This window comes from Propithecus coquereli, unplaced genomic scaffold (genome assembly GCF_000956105.1).
Source record: "Propithecus coquereli isolate 6110/MARCELLA unplaced genomic scaffold, Pcoq_1.0 Scaffold163, whole genome shotgun sequence".
In the NCBI taxonomy this organism is placed as follows: Eukaryota; Metazoa; Chordata; class Mammalia; order Primates; family Indriidae; genus Propithecus; species Propithecus coquereli.
In genome coordinates, this window is record NW_012140858.1 from 4,211,498 (window position 1) to 4,238,947 (window position 27,450).

Here is a 27,450-nt window from a genome sequence, read left to right on the forward strand (position 1 = left end):
TTCAGGTATCTCTTGTGATTTTATTTGTCAGCATTTTATGTAAAAAAAAATGAAATTTCAGTAATTTTCCCAGGTTAGTCAAGTGACTCATTTCTCTGTTATCTGGATTATCACCAATCCAAGAGCTTATTACTCATTATTTCTATTTGAAAGGATCACTTCTTGATGCATTAGTGAATTTTTGTTACAATAATTTTCATTGATTTTTGTCATCGTTCATCTTCACTCTTGCTTCATCTTCCATTAACTGTCATTACATTTATATAATTTATATACAGCCAGGCGTGATGGTGGGTGTCTGTAGTCCCAGCTACTTGGGAGGCTGAGGCAGGAGGATCACTTGAGCCCAGGAGTTCAAGACCAGCCTGGGCTCTGTGTCCTTTTATAGTAGAATTTCTCAAGATTTATGGGCTTTTCCATTTTTTACTGTTCACATACTCCAGGCTTGCTACTTCACTGAAACTGCTTGTGAAGGTCAGCAGTGATATCCTAATTGAGAAATCGAATCCTCTTCCTGCTTGACTTTCAGTACTCTTTGACAAAATTGACCATTTCTTCCCCGAACCACCACTTTCTTTATTTAGCTTGCGTTTGCAGTGGTGTGCTTCCTTCTCAGTCTCTGCCTGATTGTTCCTCACTTTCCCTAAGGTTTTGTTCTTGAACTTCTCTGCACAGTCCCTTGGTGAAACCATCTTCATTTCATGGCTTTACCATGTATATTGAAGACCCAAGTTTATCTCTCTAGCCCATTTCTCCTGAACTTGAGTCATCGAATTGCTGTTTGCTATTTTGACTTGGCATGTATGGTAAACATCTCTATCTTAACATGTCCCACAAACACCCAGTTTTGCAAGGCTTTACTCGCGGTATTGGTAAGTGTAGCAACTCTTGACCTCTGTTAGCTGCAAATACCGATTTCCTAAACTGGAGGAACATGAACACTTGAATTCATTGTTTTAGACTTATTAATTTTTAACTTGATTGCCACCAATATCTTATTCTGGATTGATAGAGTCGTGCTTACTTATATGACTACTTGACTCTTAACTTTTGAGTTGAGCAGCTCAATGTTGCTAGTCACAGAAGCCAGCAAGATGGGAGTATTTCAAAAGGGCTGTGATTGGTAGTCAGTTGAGAAGACAACATATGACCTGAGAAGTCAAGCACTTGGTGACCAAGGAGAAAGGAACCTAAATGGTTTGAAGACTGAATGTTAAGAAGTGGAGAAAAAGATTTGGCTGTGAGGTGGGTAGAGATGCAGTGGTGGTTGATGGGAGAAGGTGGTTTTGGTTGGCAGGGAAGGAGGGAGGAAGAGAGAGAAACTCTGAGGTGTTCTGGGAGAAGCCAGATGCCGGATGGATCTGGAGGCCTTGAGCCCCAGGGCACAGGTGAAGGGCTGAGCTCTGTAGTTCTCAAACTGTTCCCAGGGAACTGGTTGGTGCTTAGGCCCCTCTTAGGCCAGTTGAATCAATCTGGGGTTGGGGTGGGAGGCAGGAAGAAGATTTTTGAAAAGCTCTCGGAGTTCCTTGGGAATTCTGGGAGTAGGGGTGGGAGGGAGCTTCCATTGTGGTCTGCCCTGAGAAATGAGCCCCTTAAACCACCAAAGACAGTGAAGCAGATGTGTTGATTCTGATATGGAATGAACTCTAAAGATACATATATGCAGAATATAATTTTAAATTTGAACATAAAAAGGATATACACATGCCTATACTTAACATGTGCAGAATATGTTTAGAAGGTAAGAGAAATGTAATAGTGATTATCTCTGAGAAGAGAGGGTCAGGGTTTCGATGGGAGGGTTTCTTTCTATATGCTTACTTTATCACAGGGCTTTTAGTAGTGTCCCTGGTCTCTACCTGTTAGGCACTGGTAGAACCCCTTGAGTTGTGACAACCAAAAATGTCTCCAGACACTGCCAAATGTCCCCTGGGTGCCAAAACCACCCCCAGATTAGAACCACTGTTCTATAGCAACAACGAAAGAATTATTAAAAATAAAGCACTACAGGCCGGGCGCGGTGGCTCACGCCTGTAATCCTAGCACTCTGGGAGGCCGAGGCGGGCGGATTGTTTGAGCTCAGGAGTTCGAAACCAGCCTGAGCAAGAGCGAGACCCCGTCTCTATTAAAAATAGAAAGAAATTAATCGGACAACTAAAAATATATAGAAAAAATTAGCCGGGTATGGTGGTGCATGCCTGTAGTCCCAGCTACTCGGGAGGCTGAGGCAGAAGGATCGCTTGAGCCCAGGAGTTTGAGGCTGCTGTGAGCTAGGCTGATGCCACGGCACTCTAGCCCGGGCAACACAGTGAGACTCTGTCTCAAAAAAAAAAAAAAAAAAATCACTACATATGGGGCCTGGAACATTCTAGGTGCACAGCAAATACTTCCTAATTTTTAAAATTTACTGTTCTTAGACCGCTCATTCTTGATTACAAGTTTAATAATATCTGTATGGGTCAGGATAGGACAGGCTCTGAAATCTCAGTGGCTTAATACAACAAAATATTTCTTGGCAAGTTCGATACAAGTTGGGTGACTTAAGGGCAACTGTTCTCCATGGGATGTGGTTCCGATTACAGTCGTCCCTTAGTGTACTCAGGGTTTGGTTCCCAGTCTGCCTGTGTACACCAACATCCACACATATTCAAGTTCCCAAGTCAGGCCTCTGTATGTGGGTTTCATATCTGTAGAAGACTGTATTTTTGATTTGCATTTACTTAAAAAATTTTTGATTTCATTTGCTTAAAAAAATCTGAGTATAAGTGGACCCTCTAAGTTCAAAACTGTGTTCAAGGGTCAACTGTACTTTCAGTTTATGGCTCTACCGCCTTAGCACATGGTTTCCAGGATTGCAGAGATGGAAAGAAAAACCTCACAAACATGCACCAACTCTCAATTTGCTTCAGTCCTGAAATGACACGTGACACTTGTTCTCAGCCCCTTGGTCAGTGTGGATCAGCTGACCTGACCTAACTGCAAGGGAGGCCAAGAAATAAGGGGAGCCCATGGATATTACATGAGGAAAAGAATGTATCTGCTAATTGCTAACAGTGGCTTTCTACATCCCAACTAGTTCTAAGAACTTTCGCATTTACGTTAACTAATTCAATCCTCATAGCAACTGTTTTGGGATATGAGGCAGAGAGAGGTTAAGGATGTGCAGTGGTGAGACAAGACGTGGCAGTCTGGCTTTAGCATCTGCGCTAACCACTGTGCATACTCTCAGTACTGCACACTTCATGGTGGTACACCTTTTATGTATCATACCCATGTGATTCTTTTCCTTTTACTTCTCCCAAATTCTAGACTGATGCTCCTCAATTGCCCTCTAGGTGATTTTATGTCCTGTGAACCTGTTGCCTAGAGAGGAGGATGCCCCCAGTATTACTTGTTAGAAGCATGGAAACTCTTTGACCATTCTGTTCGGTGCCATAGCTCAGACCTACTCAAGATTTCCCTGATGGAAGGTGGAAGATAGTTTACATAAGCCGGTGTGTAACCTTGCAGGTAACATCTCATTCAGCTTTCCCAAAGAATTGCCACTCCTACTTTATGGGTGGGGGGAAAAACCCTCTGAGGTTCCGAAAGGCAAAGTAACTTGTCAGAAGAATCTCTGCTCCTAGTGAGGGAGGCCTGTTATCTTCCCAGCACTTTATATAAACGTAGCAGCCCTGCAGGTTGGGCATTGTAATCTCATTTGCAAGCATGAGAAAACTGAGACCCAGAGGCTTACAGAATGTTCTAGGTCACAGAGCAAAGAAGTGACAGAACTGAAGTCAAGTCAGATCAGCGGGCAGGCTTCAAGAGAAAACCTACCATGCTCCGCCTTCAGGCTTTCTCCCAGGATTTTGGTGGGCAGGGTACTCGGCCTCCTGTAATTCCAGCAAGGCCTCTGGGCCTGGTTGAGTGAGGCCTGATAACATTCTGCATTTCCTGGCACATGTGGCCTCTCCTCCACTCAACACCGCTGGTACCAGAAGTCAACTGAAGCTATTCTGCAGAAAGTACATGCTTTGATGAGTCTTGCATGTCCCTTGTTTTTTCTGCTGCTTTCATTTTTTTCTCTCCTTCAGGGACAATCTGGCAGATCTCAAAGTGTTTTTCTCCCGTCAGCTGATCTCATATCACTTCAGTGGCTCTGAAATTACTGGAAAAGCTCCTGCACAAGCAGGCAGTTCTTGTTTTGCTCCCCCCACCCCCCTTCCCAGGCAAGTAGGCAGGTCTCGAGAGGCAGGCTAGGCATGATCTTTTTTTTTTTTGGTCATATTCTTTATTGAAAGATTTGGCCAGTGATTTGGAAAGATCCAGAAGCTGCCAGATCATCATGTCAACATCTATCTTTTAAAAAAATTTTTAAATGACACTGACTGGCTCCTGGGTCACATGTGAGTGAATTTAAAGGCACGGCTTACTGTGTTTAGGGGGATGATTGACGGGGATGGGTAGGCTTGGAGGGTCAGGGAGCAGTTTTTCCTGCTCGGAAATAACTTGCAAAGGGAACAGTGGCAGCATTCTAGAACAGAAGGCTGCCACTGAAGATACGGTTCAGAGAGAAGTGAGGCTGGTTGTTCAGAGAGCATGTCTGGGTTGTCCACCACTATCGTAGGTGGCTTTTAAAGATGAGAATGCCAGGCACTGGAGCTCTCTCCAGTTAAGAGCCCAGTTACCTGCAATTGCCCTTCCCTCCTCTTCCCAGCCAGGTGTGAGTGCCCCCTCTTCCGGCCCTGCTCCATTTTATTCCTTTTGTTCCTGTCCCTGGCTCTTTTCTTTCTTTACGTAGTGTAGAAGCAGACCCCTGACATCCCCAGGGGCTTGTTGGCCTTCCTGACAGGAATTCAGAGTATTTCGCTTCTGGTTTGACCCAGTTTCCTGACAAACAGCATGTGATTTGGCTTACTCCCGGCACTCCTGCCAGGGACAGCTGTGTGTTCGGTCCCCAGCTCTCGCATGCTGCTGACCTATATCATGAGTGTCTGGCAGTGAAGTTCATCCTTTGGCCACGTGACTCCCAGGAGCTGAAATGGATGTAACGGAGCCACTAGCAATGGAATGTTCTGTGGCACACACTTTTGGAAATTATTTTAAAAATAGCTCACTTTATTAACATCAACTTTATACCAGGAACAATTTATGGTGCTTTACATACATAATCTAATTCTCCCACCATCTCTCTCAGGTATTATTATTTCAGGTGTACAAATCAGGAAACTAAGGTTCAGAAAGATACAGTCAATTGTCCAAGGTCACTGAGCTAATTGGTGGCAAAGTCTGGATTTGAACCGGGGTGTGACTTCCCAGCCTGAATTGCTGTATGATTTAGTTCAATTTGTTCAGGCAACGGTAACGTTTCAAGCAGTATGTTTCTTTAAAAAGTTTAGGAAGTCAGTGAATCCGAAACTGGCAGACCAGCTCCAAAAAACAAGAACAAATCTTTAATCTTTGCCCTTTCACTTACTCATCCAGTGGTGCTGAAGCTCTCTGGACCATCCGCTGCAACAATTTACAGTTCCGTCCGGCTGGGAAGAAGTTCATTCTCTTAGCTCATCCAGGTTGCCAAATTGCATTGGCAGTGAGCCCTCAGACGTGGGTCTGTAACCCTTGCAAACACGACAGGACAGAGGGAGAAACTGCTGAGTAAGGGTGGCTTTGGCTGTGGTTTGTGGTTATTTGGCTTTATCTATAGCTGAGGCCCTGATGATTTCATTCATATCTACTCACGCGCTATTTCAGATGCATTTAACAAATACCGAGGGCAGGGTGCTGGGGTATAGCAATGGGTGTGGCAGAAACAGCGCTATTCCCAAAAGACTTACTCTTGTTTTGGGAAAGGGGACACCAAACAATGACCATATCTGTGATAGATATGGGCATAGGGTAAGCAAAGGTGACTGAGAATAGGGGCCAGGCCTAGGCCCAGGACAGGAAAGGGCTTCCAGAAGAAGGGCTCTTTCAGCTGAGACCTGAGAATGTGTCAGTCAGGTGACGAGGCAGGGCGGGGGTTTGTGGATAACTTTCCAGATGGGGAAGGAATGGCAACCACTGAGAACTAGAAGTGAGAGCATGGGGTATAGGAGGAACTGAGAGATGCTCTGCATTCTTGCAACTTAGGGTTTTTTAGGGGTTGGGGAAAGTTGGTAAAGATTGGTCTGGGGTAGGCTGGTGGGGAGGGGCTCAGGTCCACCACAAAGGATTGTGGATCCATCAAGGTATGGCCACTGAAACCTGCTTTCTAGCAGACTTGACTACATTTCACCTCCCTTGATTGGATGTTATTGGCCTTTCTCCATCCCGCGTGGAGCCCCTGCTCCCCCAGGCCCCCGTGCCAGGGCTGGCTGAGTGCTGAAGCTTCTGAGATGCAAACACATGATGCCTTGCTGTCCAAAAATGCACCTCCCTTTTACTGAGCACTTTCTGCTAAGCACTTCATCATTTCGTTTAATTCTTGCTATCTCTCCCAGTTGAGCAGGTATAATATTATTTTCCTTTTATAAATGAGGGAATCGAAGCTCAGAGAGTGAACTGAGCTGTCCAAGGCCACATGTCAGTAACTGGTGGAGCCTGGTTAGCCAGCTCCAAAGGCCCCCGTCTTCTGACCTTCCCTAGTGGAGAAGACTCATGTGTCAACACGTAAGTTCATGCTGGAGTGACCAGCAATGAGAACGAAGAGTGACAGTGGCCTGGCAGAAAGGGCAGGAGGACTACATCCGACTTCATGGAGGAGGTGGTCTTCCTGGAGGGGCACAGTTCAGATAGACATGACCAAGCCACACACCTTTGCAGGATCCTTTTTAATATTCTATCAGCATTTAGTAAACCTGCAGCATCCCTTGGGGCTGTTCCTCCCATGCCCCCAAATCGCTTTTTTTTGGAAACTGGGCACACTAACTAGGGATCTTGCGTGTATTGCTCACTCTTGCCCAGTACAATGCCTGGCACTTAGCAGGCACCCCATGTTGATTTGTTGATAAATAAATGAATGAACTTTATTTTTAGTAGCCTGCTGCTTGGATCCTCACTCGCCTGGTGAATGAGGGTGCCTGGGTGGTACCCACAGCTCAGGTTCTCAACCACTGCTGGCTGTACCCAAGCCCTGTGCCTCTGTGGGCTGGCCGAGCATGCGGCCAGAGGACTCCTGTGGTCTGAGAGTCCCCCAACAATTTGGCAATATCCGTTAAAATTAAAAATGCATGCATATTCTGATTTAGCAAGTCTACTGGTAGAAACGCAGGCCGTGGCATGTATGCAAGACATGGCTATGAGCATCTCAGCAAGGCCTGTGGGCAAGAGCGGGAACCACCTTCATGTCCACCGAGAGGGATGAATAAAATCAGACCCTTTCTACTTCCATACATGGAAGTTTGTGTGCCCCTTAATAGGAAATGAGGCGGAGTGGAGTGTTCTGGCAGATGAATGCCAAGGTACTTCGGTGAATGAAAAAGCAGGGTGTCCAACAGAGCAGAAACACACACACACACACACACACACACACAAACACACACACACACACAAACACCCCTGTACATACGTACTCTACCGAAAAACACGCAAGGTAAAACACGCAAGGTTAGTGCTTCCCTCGGGGAAGGGGCCCTTACTTTTCATTGTCGAGCCCTTTGAAATGATCATGGTGGGGTGGCAGCCCACATCTAGTGAGCCCTTGTGTGTCTGGCGGTTGTGAACACCAGTGAGGCAGTTATTACGTGTCTAGTTAGTTGCGAACACTTCACACAGATTATCTCATTAAATCTTCATGCAACCGTATGAAATAGGTATAATTATCTGCTTTTTACAGAAAATGAAGGCATAGAGAGGTTAATAATTTACCAAAGATGATATAAGAACTGGAGAGGCCTGGATTAGAGCCCAGGAAGTCTGATCCCCAAACCGACGCTCTTACTAATACGGCGCACACACAGTTCTTCATTGAAAACAAGTCCGAGAAACTTCTGATCCCAAATATTGCCCCATGCAGCGATCGCGTGACCGTTTGTCAGAGGCGGGACTGGCCCTCGCAGGCAAGCTGCTGCTGCACCTGGCCCAGGTCACCGCGCCGGGGCCGGCAGAGCCCCAGACTCCACGCACGTGGTCGGCAGGGACACAGAGGCGACTGCCGGCGTCCCGGGGGGGCGCCCGGCTGATGAAACGCAGCCTACAGCTCGGCTCCGGCGCGGGCCCTGGAGGAGCGGTCCCTCTCGGCCCCGAGGCGAGCCGGGCGGGCGGCTCCTCTGGGCGGGGTGACGGCGCGGGGCGGCCGGGCCGGGGGCGGGCCCGGGAGGGCGGCGCGGCGCGGAGGCGGGCGGGGCGCGGGGCGGCGGTGCCCCGAGGCTGCGGCGCGGAGGGGCGCGCGGAGGCCCCTGACACTCCGCGTCCCCGGGCGGCGACGGCGGCGGCGGTGGCGCGGGCGGTGAGTGCGCGGCCCGGGCGCGCGCCCGTGTGCCTGCGATCCCAGGTGGGTGCCGCGGGGCCCCGGGGCGGCGAGGCCGCCTGGCCGCCTCCGCGTCGGCCTGCATTTGGGCCGACCGCCCGGGGTCGGCGCCGCGGGCCCCTCCGTGCGCCTGGGGCCCCCCATCCCCCGCGTGTCGGGCGTGGGAGCCGCTCTCAGGCGCCTCTTGGGGCCCGCGGCCGGGGCAGGGCCGGGTGATTTCTGGGGGGAAGGAGACCCCCCAACCCCGGCAGCAGACCTGGAGAGGACCTGAGAGCAGAGAGTGGGACCAGACAGCTGCCTAAGGCTAAGACCGTGTATGGTGGGACATCCGGGGCCTGAAGGAGCCCGGGTTTCAGTTCTGGCTCCGCCCAGGACTGGCTTCTTGACCTTGGGTAGTTCACTTTCTTTTCTGGGTCTTACTGTCCTCATCTGTAAAATGGAGAGCTTGGACTCATTGTCTCTCAAGGCTTTTCCACCCACAACGTCTGTGACAGGCACTCTTACGGTCTCCTGTTGGGTTTCCAGTTTAACAAAGAAAAACAAAACGTTATTTAGGGAAACAGTAGTTTCTCTCTGTCTCTCTCTCTCTCTGTCTCTCGCTCTCATGAATCTCAGTGATGCTCATAGTTCCTGGGGAGGCTGGGCGCTTAGCATCTGCAGAAATGGAGGCCTTTGCTCAACAGGGCCTAAGGGTACTTCCCTTTCCTCTAGCTGAGAAAGGGGACTTGAACTTGTGCAAGAGGGGTAACTGGAAGGTCTGGTTAAAATGCAGAATCAGCAAAGGAACTCCAGGCAGTCCATGACCAGTTAGTTGCAGGGTGCTCCAGGCTGTGCTCGCTGCCTCCCTCTGCTCTGCCTCTGGTCTGCACCCATTCCTTCTTGGCGCTGGCTTCTGTCACCTCCGCTTTTGCCAATCCGAGGGGCCTCCTTCCTACAGGAAGCCTCCTGAAGAACACTTCCCCCACCCCTAGGTGCTCCCTCTTACTGCCTTGTTTTGTAATTTTCTGTTCCATAATTCTCTAAGAGTTTCTTCCCCGCCAGATGGTGATCTCCAGGAGGGAGGGCTGAGCAGGGACTTTAAGTCTTATTTCTGGTTTCATAGTCAAGAAAGCACAGGGCCTGGCCCTAGAAGGTTCTTAGGGAACATCTGCGGATTTAAAATAATGACAGCTGTGTTCCTTCAATGATTCCTGTTTGACCAGTGCTGTTCTGAGCGGTTTACGTGCGTGAACTCTTTAAACCTCACAACAACCTGAAGTTACCATCATTATCCCCGCTTACATGTAAGGAAACTGAGGCAGAGAGCACTAACTTGCTCAAGGTCACACAGGTGGGAAGTGGCAGGACCAGGCAGGTAACTTCTAGTCAGTACAGGAAACAGCCTCCAGGTGAATGAATTAAGTCTGCCAATTAGAACTTTGTGGGAGGCTGATGGGGCCAACCAGGGTGCTCTGATTTCCTCGCAAAGACAAAGCCTCATCTTGGGATTCTGCAATTAATGGAACCTTCCAAGCAGTCTGCAAGGATACCTGTGCAGCTCCACCTTGTGCGTGGTCCTTCCTGGCTTCTGGGTTCCCCAGGCCTTTTTGAGACCCCACTACTGTCTCTGGGTTGCAGACTCCTAGCTACGATGTCCCTGGATTCCTGTCTGGAATGTGAACCTAAGGATTACATCTGCCTCGTAGGCCTAGGAGGTGATCTAAGGAAGCGGGGAAGGGCTTCAGTGATTATCAAGTGCAGGGCAGACACCTTGTGGCTATTTTTGTTGCTTTCGTGCCTCTTGGGAGCACAAGGTAGGAGGAAGGAAGTAAGGCACGGGTAAGATTGACTGGTAAGGCCGGGCGCGGTGGCTCACGCCTGTAATCCTAGCTCTCTGGGAGGCCGAGGCGGGCGGATTGTTTGAGCTCAGGAGTTCGAGACCAGCCTGAGCAAGAGCGAGATCCCGTCTCTACTAAAAATAGAAAGAAATTAATTGGACAACTAAAAATATATATAGAAAAAATTAGTTGGGCATGGTGACGCATGCCTGTAGTCCCAGCTACTCGGGAGGCTGAGGCAGGAGGATCGCTTGAGCCCAGGAGTTTGAGGTTGCTGTGAGCTAGGATGATGCCACGGCCCTCTAGCCTGGGCAACACAGTGAGATTCTGTCTCAAAAAAAAAAAAAAAAAAAAAAAGATTGACTGGTAAATGCTCAGTATATTTAGGAGGGCCCGCCGTGGGCCAGGCCTTGGCCTAGGTAAGGAGAGGCTCCTGCTCTCCCCAGTGTAGCATCTCAGGGCTACTGGAATTTGTTGCTAGATCTTGCCTGGGAAATGCAGTCTCCTTTGTCTGACGCGCGCTCTCTCTCTTTTTTTAAAGGTAGTTTCAGGAGCAAGCTCAGAGACAGCCAGGCGAGAGTCCAGAGGTGCAAGGGCACAGAAATCATGGGCTTGGACCTTGGAGCCAGGTGGCCTGGGTTCATCTCCTGGCTCCACAGCTGATAGGCACCCAGCCTTGGGTAGGTCACTTCACATCTTTAACCCTCAGTTTTCTCTCCTATGTGACAGGAAAAACATACTGAGGAAAGGGGCTGGTATGGTGAGCAGAGGACGGATGTCGTGCTTGCCTTTCCTTCTGTTACAGCCCTGAGCAGGTGTACCGGGTCGGCTGCTGACCCGATTTTCCAGGTAGAACAGCAAGATTTGGGTTGTTATGTACCTTGATTGGCTGAGTGGAGATACAAGTCCAGGCATTCTGGCTCTAAAGCCTTTAGTCTTTTCATAATATTTTGCTGCTTTCTGGCCTCAGAGCCCGGTACAGGGTAGGAGTGTGGTAATTGTTAAAGGCTCATCTTTTATATATTCTTGGTTGGGAGAGGGCAGCTCCCAAGTGATCTTCTGGAGCTTAAAGTCAGGGCCAGCTGCAGGTACATGTAACCTGCACAGTCGCAATGAGCCCCCCACTTAGGGAGGCACCCTCCCCCCACATTTAGTCTAATGCTCTACTGATGCCATCTTGAAATTCCTCCTTATTTTTGAATAAGAGGCCCCATGTTTTCATTTTGTGCTGGGTCTCATGAATTCTGCAGCTGGTCTTGAGAGAAGCAGAAGATGGTGAGGGCTTGGGGATCAGGTCCCCCTTCAGGGGGTGTGATCAGCAGCAGTCAGCCCTTGGACCAGCTCGGAATGAAGCAGATGTGTCCAGTGTGCCACCTGGACACTTCATGTCTTCAACATTGAGAACCAGGGCGGCAAAAGATGATTCTAGTGGACTTTTCACCAAGACAGTTGGCAGGGCTGTTGAGTCATCCCAGGGGAACTAAGGAACGGTTTCCCTGGGGAAGGGGGAATCCCAAACCCCCATGCAGACACGTAACAGAAGTCAAGTGTGCAGGTTGCAGCCAGAGCCGGTGGCACTGGAGACTCAGTTTTTCATCAAGGAAACACTCATGAAGGGCATCACTACTTTTGCTGATCAAAGTGGCTAAGGGTGAAGCCTTCTGTGCCTCTCAATGACCCAGCTCTGGAAGCTTTGGAAGCATTTGCAAGATCTTTTAGAACTAAATGCCAGGAAGATGCTCATTTCACCGTTTTTTTTCTTTTTTTTTTCCCTCCTTGTTAATAACTATTTAACAGCCAGCATTGCCATTTTAGCTTTGGCCCCCTGGAAGCTCAAAACCAAATTCTTGGCTCAGGCACGGGAACTGTGTCAAACCTCAAACAGGAAAACAAGAGCTAATATTTATGGAGTGTGTCCTTTGTTCCAGATGCTGCTGTATGTCCTCTGTGTGTGTCATCCATCACTTCTTTGCTGCACTCTCTGGGGGAGGTTCCATGATTTGAAGAGCTGAAGCTTGCCCAAGTTTGCATAACTAGGGGGTGGTAGAGCTGGCATTTCAGCTAGTTAGGCTGAGTCTGGAGTCCATATTCTTGAAAACAAACCCCTACCCCCTCTGCTGGGGAACTTGATTGCCTAAGTAGCTGGGTATTTCTGTTCTTTGTGGTTGCCACCTTTTTTTTGTGTGTGTGTGATTTATATTTTATACCACCTGGTTTTTTGAATTTGTGTTTTGCAATGTCTTCTGGGAAGCTATCTGAGATCCTTTGTGTCAACAAGGCTCTCTGTAGTGACTATATCTCTCTTGCGAGTGGCTGCTGGGGCATCCTCAGTAAGGAACCGGAAATCCCAGATGCCTGGGAGTGGGACCTGGTCAGCCCTTGAGTTCCCCATGGGCCCGTGGCTGCTGCTGAGCTGGAGAAGACCCAAGACCAGAAGGGAAGTTCTTGGTCTAGGCCTTGGGGGGAGGTTTAGTTTCTCCTCCTTCCAAGAGTTTTTCTCAGCATGGTCAGAAAGACCAAAGTCAGTGAAAAGGCTCCCGGTGCCTCTCCCTGGCCTTTGGTGACTTTGGCCTTGGAGAGAGCTGTAGGAAGCCCAGCCCACCAAGGCCCAGACCTGACGTTCTTTTTTGTCCTGTTTTCTGAAGGCAAGTGAAGCTGAGGCGTCTGCTGCAGAATGAACCACAGCCCTGAGAAGGGGAAGTAGAAGCTCAGCTCGCTCTCTGCCATGGCCTGTGAACCGCAGGTGGACCTGGGGGCGGCTGGCCCCTTGCCCACCTCCTCCCCTGGCTGGGGCACCCTTCCTGCAGGGAGCCCTCCTGGCTGGGGGCAAGGTAAGTTCATGGCCCCTCATTCTCTAGCCCCTCTCCTCCCCCTGCTGAGCTGGACTCACATAGCGTGATTGTGGGCACAGAAGTTCCTTTAGATAAGGATGGGCATCCTTGGGATACATTTCTAGGCTACTTCCGTCATTTCTACCCAGTTCTCTCTATCACCACCTCCTTAGATCAAGCCACTATCACCCTCTACTTGGACCCCTGCTCTAGCTTCCCATCTGGTCTCCTCTCCTTCTTCCCTCTTCTGTTCATTCCCTGCATGGCAGCCAGAATTCTTTCCAAAATGCATATATCCAGCCACGTCACTTTCTGCTTCAGTGTTTCTCATTGGGTTTAGCGTGGAGATCCATCATTCACCAGCTTGCAAGGCCTGCCTTTATGTTCTTTGCCATGCTCTTCTGCCTCAGGACCTTTGCACGTGCTATTCCTTCTGTCCATTCTGTTTTTTCCCTGCCTCCTTTCCCCTGCTTAATTTCCATTCATGCTTCAGAGCTCAGTTCAAATATGCCTTCCTTGAGGAATCCTCCTGAGGCTCTGCCTGAGTCAGGACACTGATATATTCCTCTTTCTTCCTACAGCACTTATCACAGTCTATAAATAATTATCTACATAATAAAGTGTTGAAGTCCAGCTTCCCACTAGATTATAAGCTCCATGAGGGCAGGAGCCCTGTGTTTTCTTGTTCATCCCTGTATCTGCAGTACCTAGCATAGGACTTTGTCCATAGTAGATGCTCAGTAAGTATTTTGTTGAATGAATGAATGAATGAAAGACTAGGTACAGGCAAGGGGAAACACTCTCTGAATTGTGCAGGTCCACAGGAACATGGTTGGTTACTTAGACGATTTGAAACTTGACTGCTTAAAAGCAAAAGTTTCTTTTATTACTACTGTTATTAGGAAACCCATATATATATATGTATACACATACACACACACACACGCAATAGTAGAATGGAATGGAATGAAATAATTTTTCTTTCAGAACTTTGAGGGCATTGCTCCACTGATTTTTGGCAGGCCAGTTCTTGTTCCTTTGTAGAAAATTCCTCCCCCTGCCCTCCCCACACACCCCCATACAATCTCTTCTTTGGTAGGTTTACTTAGCCTAGGTGTAAAAACAAGTATTTCCAAGTGAAGAACTTGCTTTTCTCACCTTAAGGAACAGATGAGAGCTAGTATTGCCAAGAATCCAGGAACTCTTGGTTTGAAAGGCAAACAAAGACATCCTGAAAGGTCTGTGCATTTCTTGGGCAAACACTTAACATGCAAAGAGCCAGGCTGGGGGAACGGTTTGAATTCTCCGTTCCTGGAGTCCGGTGTGGGGTGTTCGTTCCTGCTGTGACGTGGAGAGCTGGTCTGGACCCCGTCCCTGTGACTGCTTGCATTTCGTGCTCTCCCATCTCGCGTCTCTTTCTCGCTTTCATTTTCCCTGTTATTATAACATCGGGCAAGTTCCTTCTCTTTTCAAAGGCTCAGTTTCCCTTTCCCTGTTAATGGTCCCCCCCCCCCGCTCCCCTTAGGGCTCGTGGAAAATTAAATGAAATCACGACCGAAGCCTAAGCCCAGCGCCTGGCACAGAGTAAGGGCTCCATAGCCGGAACCTTTCTTACTATCTGCCTTTGTTTCCTTTTTGTCTCGTTTTCCTCATTTGCTTAATTTTAAATTGAATTTCATAATTTTATCTTTTCATGTTTTATTTTCATGAAGCTACCTTAAATCCTTTCTGGAGCAAGGTATGGGAAGGTAAAAACAAATCCAAATAAATCACTGATGCTCGATTCTAACTTTCGAGTTCTGACATGCTTGCGTTTAAATTATGACAGCAATCGCGCCAGCTATTCTGCACCCATTTTGTGCCGAGCACTTTATTTTCATCATCTTAATTAGTTGGAAAGTTCTCTGCAGTGATGTGATCATCCTCTAAGCGAGGAAGCAGGCCCAGGGGTTTAGGTTGCTTCCGCCCGTTTACCCTGTTAGTGAGAGGCTGAGCTACGGTGTGAACCTCACAGCTGTCTAGCTTGTGCTTCCTGTGCCTCACTGCCCTGCCTCCACATCCCCACCCCTTCCAAAAAGAAGGAAAAAAAAAAAAAAAAGAAAGCGGAGAGAGAGAAAGAGAGAGAGAGAGAGAGGGAATGAAATAAAGTTCTTTCTGGCAGGACATAGAATTCTATGGAACCCTTGAAATCAGAGATGGTACCCCAGGGTATGAAAAAGGAACCTTATCAGGGTTGGGGACCAGAGTCCTATTGTATTTATTCCCTTATACATCAAAGGTGTATTTAGTGCTTACTGTATGCTAGGCATTGAACCCAACTCAGAGGATTCAGCGAGGAACAGACCAGTGTGGGAGTATATAGTCTGGTGGGGAGGATAGATTTTATTCAAGTAATTGCATACATATGTTTTCGTCTTTTTTTTTTCAATTTCAGAATTTTATGGGGGCACACACATTTCGGTTGCATAATTTGCTTTTGTACAGTTTGAGTCAAAGTTAGAAGTGTGCCCTTTGCCCAGTTAGTATGCATTGTACCTGTTAGGTGTGAATTTACTCGTTCCCTCCTTCCTTCTCCCACCTGCTTGATTTCTGTTGAGTTTTACTTCCATATGTGCACATACCTGTTGATAGATTAGTTCTAATTTAGTATTGAGTACATGTGGTGTTTGTTTTTCCAGTCTTGTGATATTTCATTAGGAAAAATGGCCTCCAGTTCCATCCAGGTTGTGTATTGATCTTTGATAAGTTTAAGGTAGAAGAGCAGGCAGTCATGGGTAGGTGCAGCAGAAGAATTTGATCCATTGAGTTTGAAATGTCAGGGAGAGCTCCCTGGGAAAAGGAAAAGTGATTGAACGGGGCTACAAAAGATGCATAGGCTATAACTGGGTGAAGCTAGGTAGAAGTGGTTTAGGGGGAGGGAACGGCATATGCAAAGGCCCTGGGGTGGGAAGAACACTAGGCGTTCAAAGAGCAAAGGGGGCTGGTGTGGAAAGACACAGAACTAGTGTCTCAGGGCAAGTCTGTCAGGGGGCTAGTTCTCCTAAGCGCTGGAAGAGCGTGGTAAGAAGGATGGTTTTTGACCACAGAGCACCAGGAAGCTGTTGAAAGTTTTACTCAGGGAACTGGTGTCATTTGACTTGTGCTGTGGCCACTGTGCAGAGAATGCAATGTGGGAGAAAGAGTCGGTTTGGAGAAGCCGGTTAGTTAGGAGGCTACTGCAGAGGGGTAAGGGAGAGGTAGAGATGCCCGGAGGTGCATGGAGTGGACAGAGGTTTTGTGGACCCAGTTGGCAGAACTAAGTGGTGGCTTGGGTACCGGGGGAGAGAGAGTGTTTGGATGGACCAGGTTCCCAGGAAGGTAGAGTGAGTCATTTGGCCTTGAAGACTCCAGTATTGCTCAGAGCTAGGCTGGGGTGACAGGACCTTGGGGCCAGCAGAGAGCATAATTATGGTTTAGCCTTTCAGTCTTGCCTCATCAGCTAAGCAGCGGCCACAGAGAATATGCCACAATAGCCAGGCCTCGGCCATGCGTGGCTGGACTGGGATCCTAGAGTCTCAGGGCTGGAATCACCCCCACCCCAGCCCCCACCTCCGGCTGCTGTCCAGTGGCTCGTACTGTGGTGCAAGGAGATCTCAATCCTTTTGCCCAGAGGTTCTTGGAACTGAAGGCAAGTGGGTTTGGCTTCATGCTGCTGCCATTTGTCCCTGGACTTGGGGAAATTTCAGTCTGGACCTTTCCAGCTGGTCTCATAGTCTGGCTTCATCCCAGCTCTGCAGGGCAAGAGTTCTGGTAGCTGTTGTGACCAGCCTGGGTTGATATGTGTTTTTCGAGGGAATAAAGACTGAATTTATGCTTTTGAAATGCTGAGTGAGTTGCAGCTATGCTTGGGGGAGATCATCCGTAAGTGCATTAGTTTTCCGTGGCAGCTGCAACAAATTACCACTAACATAGAGGCTCGAAAACCACAGATTTATTATCTCACGGTTCTGAGGGTTAGAAGTCCGGCACTAGGCTCCCCAGGCTAAAATCCAGGTGTCGGCGGGACTGTGTTCCTTGGAGTCTCTAGGGGGCATCCACGTCCTTTCCTTTTCCAGCTGCTCCAGGCCGCCCGCATGCCGTGGCTCGTGGCCCCTTCCTCCGTGGTCAAAGCCAGCAATGTTACAGATCTCTGTGCCTTTCTTCCTTAGTCACATCTTCCGCTTACTCCACTTCTGCCCTCTCCTCTACGTGTAAGGATCCTGCGATTACACATGGCCCACCAGACAGTGCAGGGTCGTCTCTCTGTGTAAGGCCAGCTGATCAGCACCCCTGATTCCATCTGCTACCTTAATTCCCCTCCGCCATGGAAGGCAGCCTGTTCACAGGTTCTCGTGTGGATTAGGGTGTGGATCTCTTTGCAGGGGTGTTATTGTTCTGCCTGCCGTAACCAGTTATCTCTCACTTAGACTCTCTGAGCCTACTGGGAATTTAAGTTAATCAGTTGAGCTTTCTTTGCAGTGCTCGGATAAATGTCCACTACGTTTTCCCCTCGAGGTAGTTAGTTGTTCAGTCTCTGTTTAAATATCCCTCGTGATGGGGAACTCACCGTCGCCCATTCTTGGCAGGGGACGGCTTTCACTCTTGGGACGTTCTTCCTTACGTGGTCTCGGATTGTGACCCAGTAGCCTCCTCGCTCTGGCCTCGGTCCTGCCTCCTGGAGGCTTCCTAGTCAAGTCCAGTCCTTCTCCAGGGGGATTTGAGGTTGGCCACCATGTCTGGGTGGCTCTGGGCTCACCCGAAGTGGCTACCGCTCAGCCAGATGACGTTTCCGGTCTGCCTCCAGAGCTCCGCAATGGCCAGGTCCTCACGGTTCTCCGGATCGACAATACCTGCGCGCCCATCTCCTTCGATCTGGGAGCCGCGGAAGAGCAGCTGCAGACCTGGGGCATTCAGGTGAGCGCCGCCTTCATTGAATCCCCACCATTTTCCTTTCCATCCATCCGTCCGTCTGTCCTTTCATCCAGTTATTCACAAAATGTTTATTAAACACTTACTCTGTGCCAGCTGTAGGAGGGTATAGAAGGAGAGTGAATTAGGACTTTGTTATCTTCCCGATTAATTCACTTAACAAATACGTTTTTAGGTGCCCACCCTGTGCCAGGCACTTAACTGGCTAAACATCATAGAGGTGGACAGGACGCACGCTCACGGGTCCCACTGGGGTAGACGGACGTGTGTTGGGGAAATCGGGACAGCAGGATAGACGTGCCGCGGCAGAGGAGTGTACAAGGCAGTGAAGACATTCATGGGACAAAATGATAAACTTGCCTGGGGTGGGGTTGGTGGTTATGTGACCTTTGCAGAGGAGCAGATACGTGATCTGGGGTCTTGAAGGGTAAATAGGAGTGTGCTGAATAGACAGAAGGAAGGGCATTTTAGGAGAGGGAACTGCATATGCAAAGGAAAATGCACATGAGTTCATTAGATAATGACACAATACCTTCAAGCTTAGTGATGTGAGGCACAGGCTTCATAGACGCATAGAACTGGAAACAGATCCACTTCTGCTACTCATTGTCTGTGTGACTTTGGGCAGGTGACTTAACCTGTCTGAGCCGCAGTTTCTTCATCTGTAATGAGGACAATATTAACACCGGTTATATAGGATTTTTGTTAGGATCAAATGAAATAATGCTTGAGGAACATTGGCTCTGTCTCTAGCATATAGGAAATGTAAATTGTAGCTATTTATTGTTCTGAAGCACTTATAGGTATGTTTTTCTCTCTTCTCAAAGCCTCTAACATGATTAGGCCTTCTCTGTGTGAGCCGGGGAAGATTAATTAGGGATGGGGAAGATTCACTACTAATTCTACCCTGAAGATTTTAGAATTTACTTCTTTAAAACCAAATCGTTTAGAACAACATTTTATCACCATTGAAGGAAAATGTTCCCAATTGACATTGCTAACCCCACATCAGCACAAATTGGTTTATTATTCCACATTTCCTCTGTACAGAAGAACCTATTTCTTAAAAAGTTGCCTTTAGATTGGGGTTGTTTAACTGGTGAACAGTTTACATGTTGTTCTACCATGTTCCTAAATATAATTTTTGATGGTTACATTCTGTTTTCTTAGGTCTACTCTAGTAGGGCGTTTATGCTCTACAGACATTGACATTTTTGTTTGGGCAGGAAGATGTGAGTGCTTTGGTCTGCATTCACAGATATTGATAATGCACCTGTGTGCTGAGTGTTCACTGAGGGACCAGCCCTGTGCCAAGTGCTATATATGTATTATCTTGTTTAATGTGTGCCCCAGCCCTGCAAAGTGGGTACTCTTATTATCCTCATCTTACAGAGGGGAAGGCTGAGGCTCAGAGGAGTGGGGTTACTTGCTCCAGGTCACACAGCATGTGAGTGGCAGGGCCAGAGTTTGGGTTCCAGGCAGTCGATACCAGGTCTTGTGCCTTAACCACTAGGCTACCCTGTGCCGGCCGTGGGGTTCTGAGTCTCAGGCTGCACCGCTCCTTCTCCAGGATGCCGTGATGCCTGTTCTCTCCTGAGCTGAGAGCTGCTCCCTGCGACTTCCACCCAGTGCTCCAAGCTCCTCATTCTGCCCCGTGGGACGTCCCGGAATGTGCCTGATCCCCCTTCCACATGACAGTCACATGAGCTGGAAATGACATGCTTGCAGGCAGGAAGGAGGTGGGACGTGGCCTTTCCTCTGGCTGATTGGTCCCTTTCCCTTGGTTCGGAGCAGGTCCCGGCCGACCAGTACAGGAGCTTGGCCGAGAGTGCCCTCTTGGAGCCCCAAGTGAGAAGATACATCATCTACAACTCGAGGCCCATGCGGCTGGCCTTTGCTGTGGTAAGGAGGGTGTGGCCTGCACCCTGACCCTGCCCTGGTCCCTGGCGGCCCTGCTGGGTCCAGCATCGTGTCCTGGAGCCTGTTGATGTGGGTGAGGGGTGTGGGGCTGGTGACGCGGCCGCCTGGGAAAGAGCAGTGCCACGTGGACTGGATTTGTATAAGAGGAAATTTATGGGAGAGAGCTGTGACCAGGTCCCTGCATAAAGGGTGGGAGTCACGGTCTACTGTGGCAGGTCAGGGCTTGGGATTAGCAATCTGCAGACCCACCGAGGCTCTGGATTCAGTGTCTGGCCTTGGCCAAGACTTTCCTCCTCTCTGGGGCTTGGTTTCCCCATATGTTCATTTCAGCTGTAGTGTATGTATACATATGCATGTGTGTGTATAAACACACATAAACACGTACATATAGATACACATAAACACATATATGCATACACGGCAGAGCCAGGATTCAAATCCAGGCAGTCTGGTTTCGGCATCTGTGCTCTGAACTGCTATGATTTGTGGCTGTTTTGTATGTATAAATGGTCAAATAGCACACCTGACTCCCACTTCTAGGGTGAAGGGACCCCACATTTGTTAATTCCCTAATAGATGCTGGACTATTGCATATGTTACCTTGTTAACCTTATAACAATGCCATGAAGTAGGTGTTTTTAATCCCCATTTTACAGATGAGGAAACTGAGGCTCAGAGGTGTGACAATTTGTCCAAAGCCACATAGCAACTGAAGGATCAATGTGGGTTTCGGACTCCAGTTTATCTCATTGTAGAGCCATCTGCCCTTTTCTGTTTTATTTGAAATCAAGGTAAACAAGGATTAGCCCCCTTTAATCTACGTTGTCTTATTATAAACAAGGAACGTGAGCTCATTCCCACAGACCCCGATGTTCTCATCAGTCCCTTGCTTGCCCTGGGAGCTGTTGGAATGCAGGGAAGGTGTCAGGAGTGTGGAAAGGGTTCCCTGTGCACAGAGCTGCTCCTTTTGAGGACTGGCGTTCCTGACCGTGTGCGCTCTGCCTGCTCGCAGGTCTTCTACATGGTCGTGTGGGCCAACATCTACTCCACCAGCCAGATGTTTGCCCTGGGGAACCACTGGGCGGGCGTGCTGCTCGTGACCCTGGCCGCGGTGAGCCTGACCCTGATGCTCGTGCTTGTGTTCGAGAGACACCAGAGGAAGGTGAGACGCTGGAGACCCTGCCACACTCCCTCCAGAGGGGCTGTGCAGGCAGGAGTCTTCTCTTTGCCTTCCTCAAAGAATTCCTCCAACCGTGAAAATTCACACTAGCTCATATACGCCCAGTGACTAAAAGAAATTAAATCACACCTGTCATTAAATCTTCTCTGTTTTTTTCTATCAATCCTGTTTTACTAGAAGCAAGCTGTATTTAAAGAGAGTCTGGGAGGAGGGTACCAAGAGCGAATACTCTTACAGTGCTTTAGTTAACTCAGCCCTTTCATGCGCCTCCTCTCCCGGGATGCTCGCGACAGCCCTGTGAGCGAGGGAGAGTTACTGGGCCCCCCTCGCAGCCAGAGGTGCCTGGGGTTGAGGGATGGGGAGAAGTGATTCCCATTAATCCTTCCTGTGATGGGCGGATGCTGACCTGGTGCTCTGTTGACACTCTCTAATCCCAGCGACGACCTTTGATGCAGAGAGTGGGTGGTCAGAGAGTTTAGGTAACTTGTCCTGGATCCCACCGTAGTGGCAGAGCTAGGGTTCAAAGCCCGAGCCCTCCGATTCCTGATCACCTTCAGAAAGAAGGTTGATACTTCCCAGCTTAATGCATGGTTCTGGTGGTAGCCTGTTTCTTCTGCGCCTGTCTTTTGTTACGTATTGAGCACTTCGTATGTATTAATAGCAGGTTGTCTGTTCAATGCTTTTTTCATTAACTCATTAAATCCCTCAGCAAATCTCTGGGTAGATGCTGTTACACGCATTTTCTAGGTGAGGAGTCTCTGACAGGATCGCGGAGCAGCCCAGGGCCGTGCTGCTAGTGGAGGGCAGAGTTGGAACTCAACTCAAGGCCAGGACACCCAGATTCCAAGCCACGTTCTCAGTCAATATCCTACTGTATTGGCTTTCTACGGCTGCTGTAACAAATTACCATGAATTTGATGGCTTAAAACAACATAAATTTATTGTACAGTTCTGTGGGTTAGAAGTTCGGCACGAGTTTCCCTGGGTTACGATCTAGGTGAACGCAGGGCTGTGTTCCTTCGGAAGGCTCTTGGGGAGGATCCGTTTCCTCGCCTTTTCCAGCTCCCAGAGGGCCCCTGCACTCCTTGGCTCGTGGCCCCTTCCTCCATCAAAGCCAGCAATGGCAGGTCCGCTCTTTCTCACATCTCCTTCTCTGACCCTTTTGCCCCCTTCTTCCACTTTTGAGGACCCTCATGATTACATTGGGCCGTCTGGATAATGCAGGATAATCTAGTAATTTTAAGGTCAGCTGATTGGCAGCATTAATTCCGCCTACAGCTGTAATTCCCCTTTGCCATGTAACAACGTATTCTCAGGTTCTGACAACTGGGACTTAGACGTCTTTGGGGAATCATTGTTCTGCCTGCCACACCTTCGCTGTCTTTCCAGCTACTTGGGAGGCTCCTGTGCCTCTGTCCCCCAGTTCCTGGCACAGTTCTGGGCTCTGAGAGCCTTCGCAAACAGTCTGCCCTTGTGTGACTCAGGAGGGGAGGGCAGGGTGTTGACTACAGTCAGGGTTTGGGGTATGAGTTCTATTTAGTGAGTGTGTTCACAGGGACGAAAAGGAACTTCATGGCTTAATCATTCTGAAAGGAGCTTTGCTGGGCTTTGCCAAGAGCCTGACGAAATATACCGCCCTTGGGGGTCTGTTGAAGCTTTCATGGCTTATGTGTTTGGCCTGTAAAATATGGATTGAGCTGGCTACCCCTGCAGCAGGAAACTTTTCTTAGAGGGGGGCAAAAGCAAAGTGTTTGACTTTAGCAGAAGCAAGCAAAAAAAAAAAAAATCTGGCACCTGGCAGGTGCTTCAAGGATGCAGATATAATTCACGCAGTTCAGGGAGCCCCTGCTTTAGCTCTCTGCCTCCTCCTCACGCTTCCTCCTTTTATTCAGCGGCAGTTTACGAAGCCCCTGCGGGTACCAGGTAGTGTGCTTGGCACAGGTCGGAGATGAGCACGACCTGGGCTCGTTCCTCAGAGGTCGGCATGGAGGCCGCAGGTGCACAGCAGCAATGCTGTCATCGCTGTCTGCTCAAATCAGAAGATGCTGCCTTTCCTTCCTACTGATGGCCACCATTTAACGAGTACCTACTGTGTACTCTGTGCTTGGGGCCCAATGTCTATGTCCAACAACCACCTTACAAGGAGGCAGGATACCTCTGCCATTCGCTAGCTCTATAACTTGGGGTAAGTTGTTATTTAACCTCTCAGGGCCTCAATGTCCTCATCTGTAAAATGGGATAATAACTGTGTCTCCCTCATAGCGTTACTATGAAAATTAAATGACTTGATACACACAAAGTACTTATAATAGTACCGGTGTAAAGTGAATGCTGTATAAGTATTAACTGTTATAGTTGACTCTGTTTGCCAGTGGGGAAACGCAAGCTCAGAGAGGTTAAGTAAGTGGTCCGTGGCCACACGGAATCCTCAGGTCTGCCTTTGGGTCTCAGTCCCAGGACCTTTTTCTTCCTGGTTCCCTTGTCACTCAGGACCACGCGGATCCCCCTTCCTGACCGTCGTCACTCTTACTGTTAGCATCCTGCCTGTGTTACCCAGCATGCTTGAGAGCCTCGACGTTTGGCACACACTGCCTTGTTTGCCCTTTTTGGTGCATCGTTAGCCTTTCTCAAGATTGGAAGGTTTGTAAAGGCAGGCAAGACCCTACCTTGTATCTGTTACAGATGCCTTGCTAGGACATATGGGAAGTTCCTAAAAATATTTGTGGCCAACATGGTACAATGGAAAACACAATGATTTTAAATTCACTGTCATCACCGCAGTGATATTATTAGCTGACATATAAATGTTCACTCTTGCAAATGTTCTACGTGGACTAACTCATTTCATCCTTATTATAACCCTCTGAGGTAGGGGGGCGTCACTGTCTCCAATTTGGGGGTGAGGAGATGGAGGCAGAGAGATGTGAAGTGATTTGCCCAAAGTTATACAGGCAGTGAGAGTCAGAGTCAGGAATTGAACGGTGGATGATGTGGGTTTCTGAAAGGATGAACAACACTCACTAAAGTTCTAGGTGAAACAAAATATAATCAGCCCTTGATTTTTATAGTTATGGGATTCCTGGAAAACTCAGTGTATATTAAGCCCATGCAAAAACTCCCTTTAGGTAAGTATGTGCGGCGGAGTTAGGTTGGCTGATCAGAGAACTCTGAGCAGATTTTCCTCCTGCATTCATGCCCAATGGGGCATGTGGAGTCCAGGTAGGAGGCCAGGGGACAGTCTTCGACTGCAGAATGGTCTCTCACAGGACATGTCCTTCTGCAGAAAGCATGCGTTTAGTATCCCTGGCCGTCCTCCACTAAGTGCCAGCACTGTTTGTCCCGTCCCCATGACAACCAAAAGGGCCTCTTCACATTTCCAGAAGCTCCCTTCGGGGGTCCTGCTGCTTTCGAGAACCATTGTCCTTGATCTGCTGTTTTCTTCTAACTGCATCAGAAAGTCCTCCTAGACTGTCTTCCCCAGACCAGCACTGGGGGCCCCGCTACCCTTCCTCTGTCCTCCCTCCCCTACCTGCTGGCATGTACTTTGCCAGCTGAATACATGGCATCCCTTGGTTTGGTTGGGGAGAGAAGGAGGCTGATTCCCACAGCCCCTCCCGAGGGCCAGGCGCTGTGTCACGCACTTTCACGTAGGTAAGCGGGGGCTTCTCTTACGCAACAGATGCTCAAACCCGTCCGGTCCCCCGCCTCCCACAAATAGCTTGTGCACCCCGCCTGAATCCCAGGCGCAGGTGGAGCGCTTCACGCACGATCTCCGTGAAATCTCGCCACGTTCCTAGGAGGCAGGGACACTCTTTGATTGTGCAGCCGGAGACAACAAGGCTCAGGGAAGGGCGCACGGTGTCTCTGCCAGGAGCCAGCTTTGGCTCAGGACGGTCTGACACAGCCGAATTTGTTCCGGCACCCTCCGCCCCATTGTACAGGGGAGGAGAGGGGAGCGTCCTGGGGAAGAGGATTGTCCTGAGGCATCTGGGGGTGGGACGGTGTGCGGCTGTTGCCCAGGGCCCAGGTGCTCCCTGGCGTTTGTCTTACAGGCCAACACCAACACGGACCTAAGGCTGGCGGCTGCCAACGGAGCCCTCCTGAGACACCGGGTGCTGCTGGGGGTGACGGACACGGTGGAAGGATGCCAGAGCGTGATCCAGGTACTGTGTCTTGGAGTGACCTCTTCTCAGTGGCCCGCTTTGGGGCTCGGCTAGGGAGCGGTAGCCTCGTGTTCTCCCACCCCGCAGCGTCTCCGGGAGTCTGCTAACGAGGTGGCTGTCGGCAGCCCTTCCCTGCTTCCCCGCTCCAGTGTCTCTTCCTGGGGACGCCTCCTCTGTGCAGTAACCGGTGACCTAGAACCTGCGCGGGGCAGGGCTGGGAGGGAAGCTCAGATCGTGTCCAAGCCTCACTGCTCATTCGGCATTTATTCAGCAGACAGATGGGGCCTCCTCTGTGCTGAGCTCCCAGTTGGGCACTGAAGACACTGAGGGGCCCGTGCAAGGTCCCCGTCCTGCAGGAGCTCACAGGCTGGTGGGGCCGACAGGTGCACAGACAGCCAGCAGCGGCCTCTCTGGCCCTAGAGCAAAGGGACGGCCCCTGACAAGAGAGCCTGCTGTGCGCCGGGCCTGTGTTTGTGGGGCCTGTCATACCTGAGGCAGGGTAGGGTGTGAGACGATCATGCCTGACATCAGCATCGGGGTGAAGCAGATGGCATCGCAAGATTCCTGGCAGCTCAAGTGTGACATCGGAGACTGGGGGCTCGTGGAATCCAGGGGCCCTTTTTATTCTCATTTATTTCCAAATCTTTATCAGTTGGTGCAGGGGTGACTGGCCAAGTGTCCGTCGAATGAGTGGATGGCGGCCGAGTGGAGAATGGACACGTCTTCTCAGACAGTGGGGCTCTTTCAGTTTCTAAACAGTATCTTGGGATGAGGCGATACAATGTCAGGGAGCCCTTCAGATTTGCGGTGGTGCGGGGGGTGCTGGGAGGGTAACGAGTGAGGGTGTGCATGGACCAGGAGTGGCTGTGAGCTGGTTACGGCTGAGGCAGGACAATGGGTCTCTGCCATCCACTTTTGTATATGTTTAGAAATTTTCATAGTAAAAAGCTTCAAAAGAATCATCTGGAAAATACTCCTTTGGAGATGAGACAGTGGGAGAAACTAGTGGGTACGAGTGATGTGACTTTGGGTCTCGTGGGTCAGTCACTGGGAGGAGGGAGGTCTGGGGTCCTGAGGAGGTGGCCAGCGGATGGGGGCGTGAGACAAGGGCCACCAGTTTCCTGTAGAACTTCACTGTGAGGTGCGGCAGGTGTGGCCCCACCAGGTGTTGTAATGTGTGAACAAGGAGGGTTTCAGCCTGGTTGAGTTTAGCCTGGCCCCCGGGGACCCTTGAGGTTGAGGTGGAAGGGGAGGCCAGGGCGGGGCGAGGACTTCTCATCCCTCTGCCCTTCCCTGGAGCACCTAAGTTGATTACCTGGCCGCAGCTACGAGTCAGCCCTGACGGGTTTCACTCATCTGCATGTTCGGTTCCAGACAGAAAGGTGCCCCAGTCACTGAGGATGAAGATGGTAGCCGCAGATGGAACCCCTAGATGTCCAGGAGGGTTAGGAGTCTGTCTGGGGTGCTCAGCGAGTTGTGGGGATGGGGCACAGCCATTCTGAACAGAGTTTGACATTTTCTAAATCTGCACAAAGCCATTTTTCTACCAGCCCTACAAATGAGATGTGGTCATGGCGTGGGACTCCAGGAGAGAACAGAATGGCACATTCCTGCCAGAGAGCAGGCTACGTCTGGTGGGCCTCCGGAGGCTGGGCCTCTGGCGAGGAGACGGGAGGTGGAGGACGGTCGCAGGGAGGGACGTTCCAGGTAGGGCTGGCTTTGAGCTACTGCGGTCATGGCTGCTTCTCCCCACAGCTCTGGTTTGTCTACTTTGACCTGGAGAACTGTGTGCAGTTTTTGTCTGACCATGTTGAAGAAATGAAGACTAACCAAGAGGTAAGATACCTTAAGTGAAAAAACAAAACAGAATGAAAATAAACCAGGAGTCCAAATTGTATAGGTCGCATTACCTCCGTGTTGGAAAGATGTTTAAGAAAGTGACTTGGAAGGAAGGAGGAAGACGTCCATGCAGTAGTGGTTGTTTTGGCCTAGGGAATAGTGGTTACTTTTCTGTTTCTTTTCAACTAATTGTATCTTCCCCATTTCCTGTAGTGAGCATATATTTCTTTTTTTTTTTTTTTTGAGACAGAGTCTCACTCTGTTGCCCTGGCTAGAGTGAGTGCCGTGGCGTTAGCCTAGCTCACAGCAACCTCAAACTCCTGGG

General features: G+C 49.5%; 1 protein-coding gene across 5 annotated transcripts in view; it reads left to right on the top strand.

Annotated features, from left to right (window-relative positions):
* Window positions 1–8,392: 8,392 nt before the first annotated feature.
* LOC105807738 (chromosome unknown open reading frame, human C9orf91) overlaps window positions 8,393–27,450 on the top strand; it is a 25,250-nt gene continuing 6,192 nt past the window's right edge. For 3 of the 5 annotated variants that reach the window (XR_001137350.1, XM_012641171.1, XM_012641174.1), the window contains exons 1-8: window positions 8,393–8,452; window positions 10,787–10,925; window positions 12,891–13,076; window positions 17,899–18,008; window positions 19,818–19,925; window positions 20,956–21,105; window positions 25,176–25,286; window positions 27,042–27,122. Coding sequence is in view for 4 of the 5 variants with exons in the window: in XM_012641171.1 (XP_012496625.1) it covers window positions 12,971–13,076; window positions 17,899–18,008; window positions 19,818–19,925; window positions 20,956–21,105; window positions 25,176–25,286; window positions 27,042–27,122 (666 nt within the window). In the remaining variant the exon portion in view is untranslated. Of the gene's footprint in view, window positions 8,453–8,481; window positions 10,123–10,786; window positions 10,926–12,890; window positions 13,077–17,898; window positions 18,009–19,817; window positions 19,926–20,955; window positions 21,106–25,175; window positions 25,287–27,041; window positions 27,123–27,450 lie in introns of those variants that run through there. The other 2 variants (XM_012641172.1, XM_012641173.1) reach the window with 2 other exon arrangements.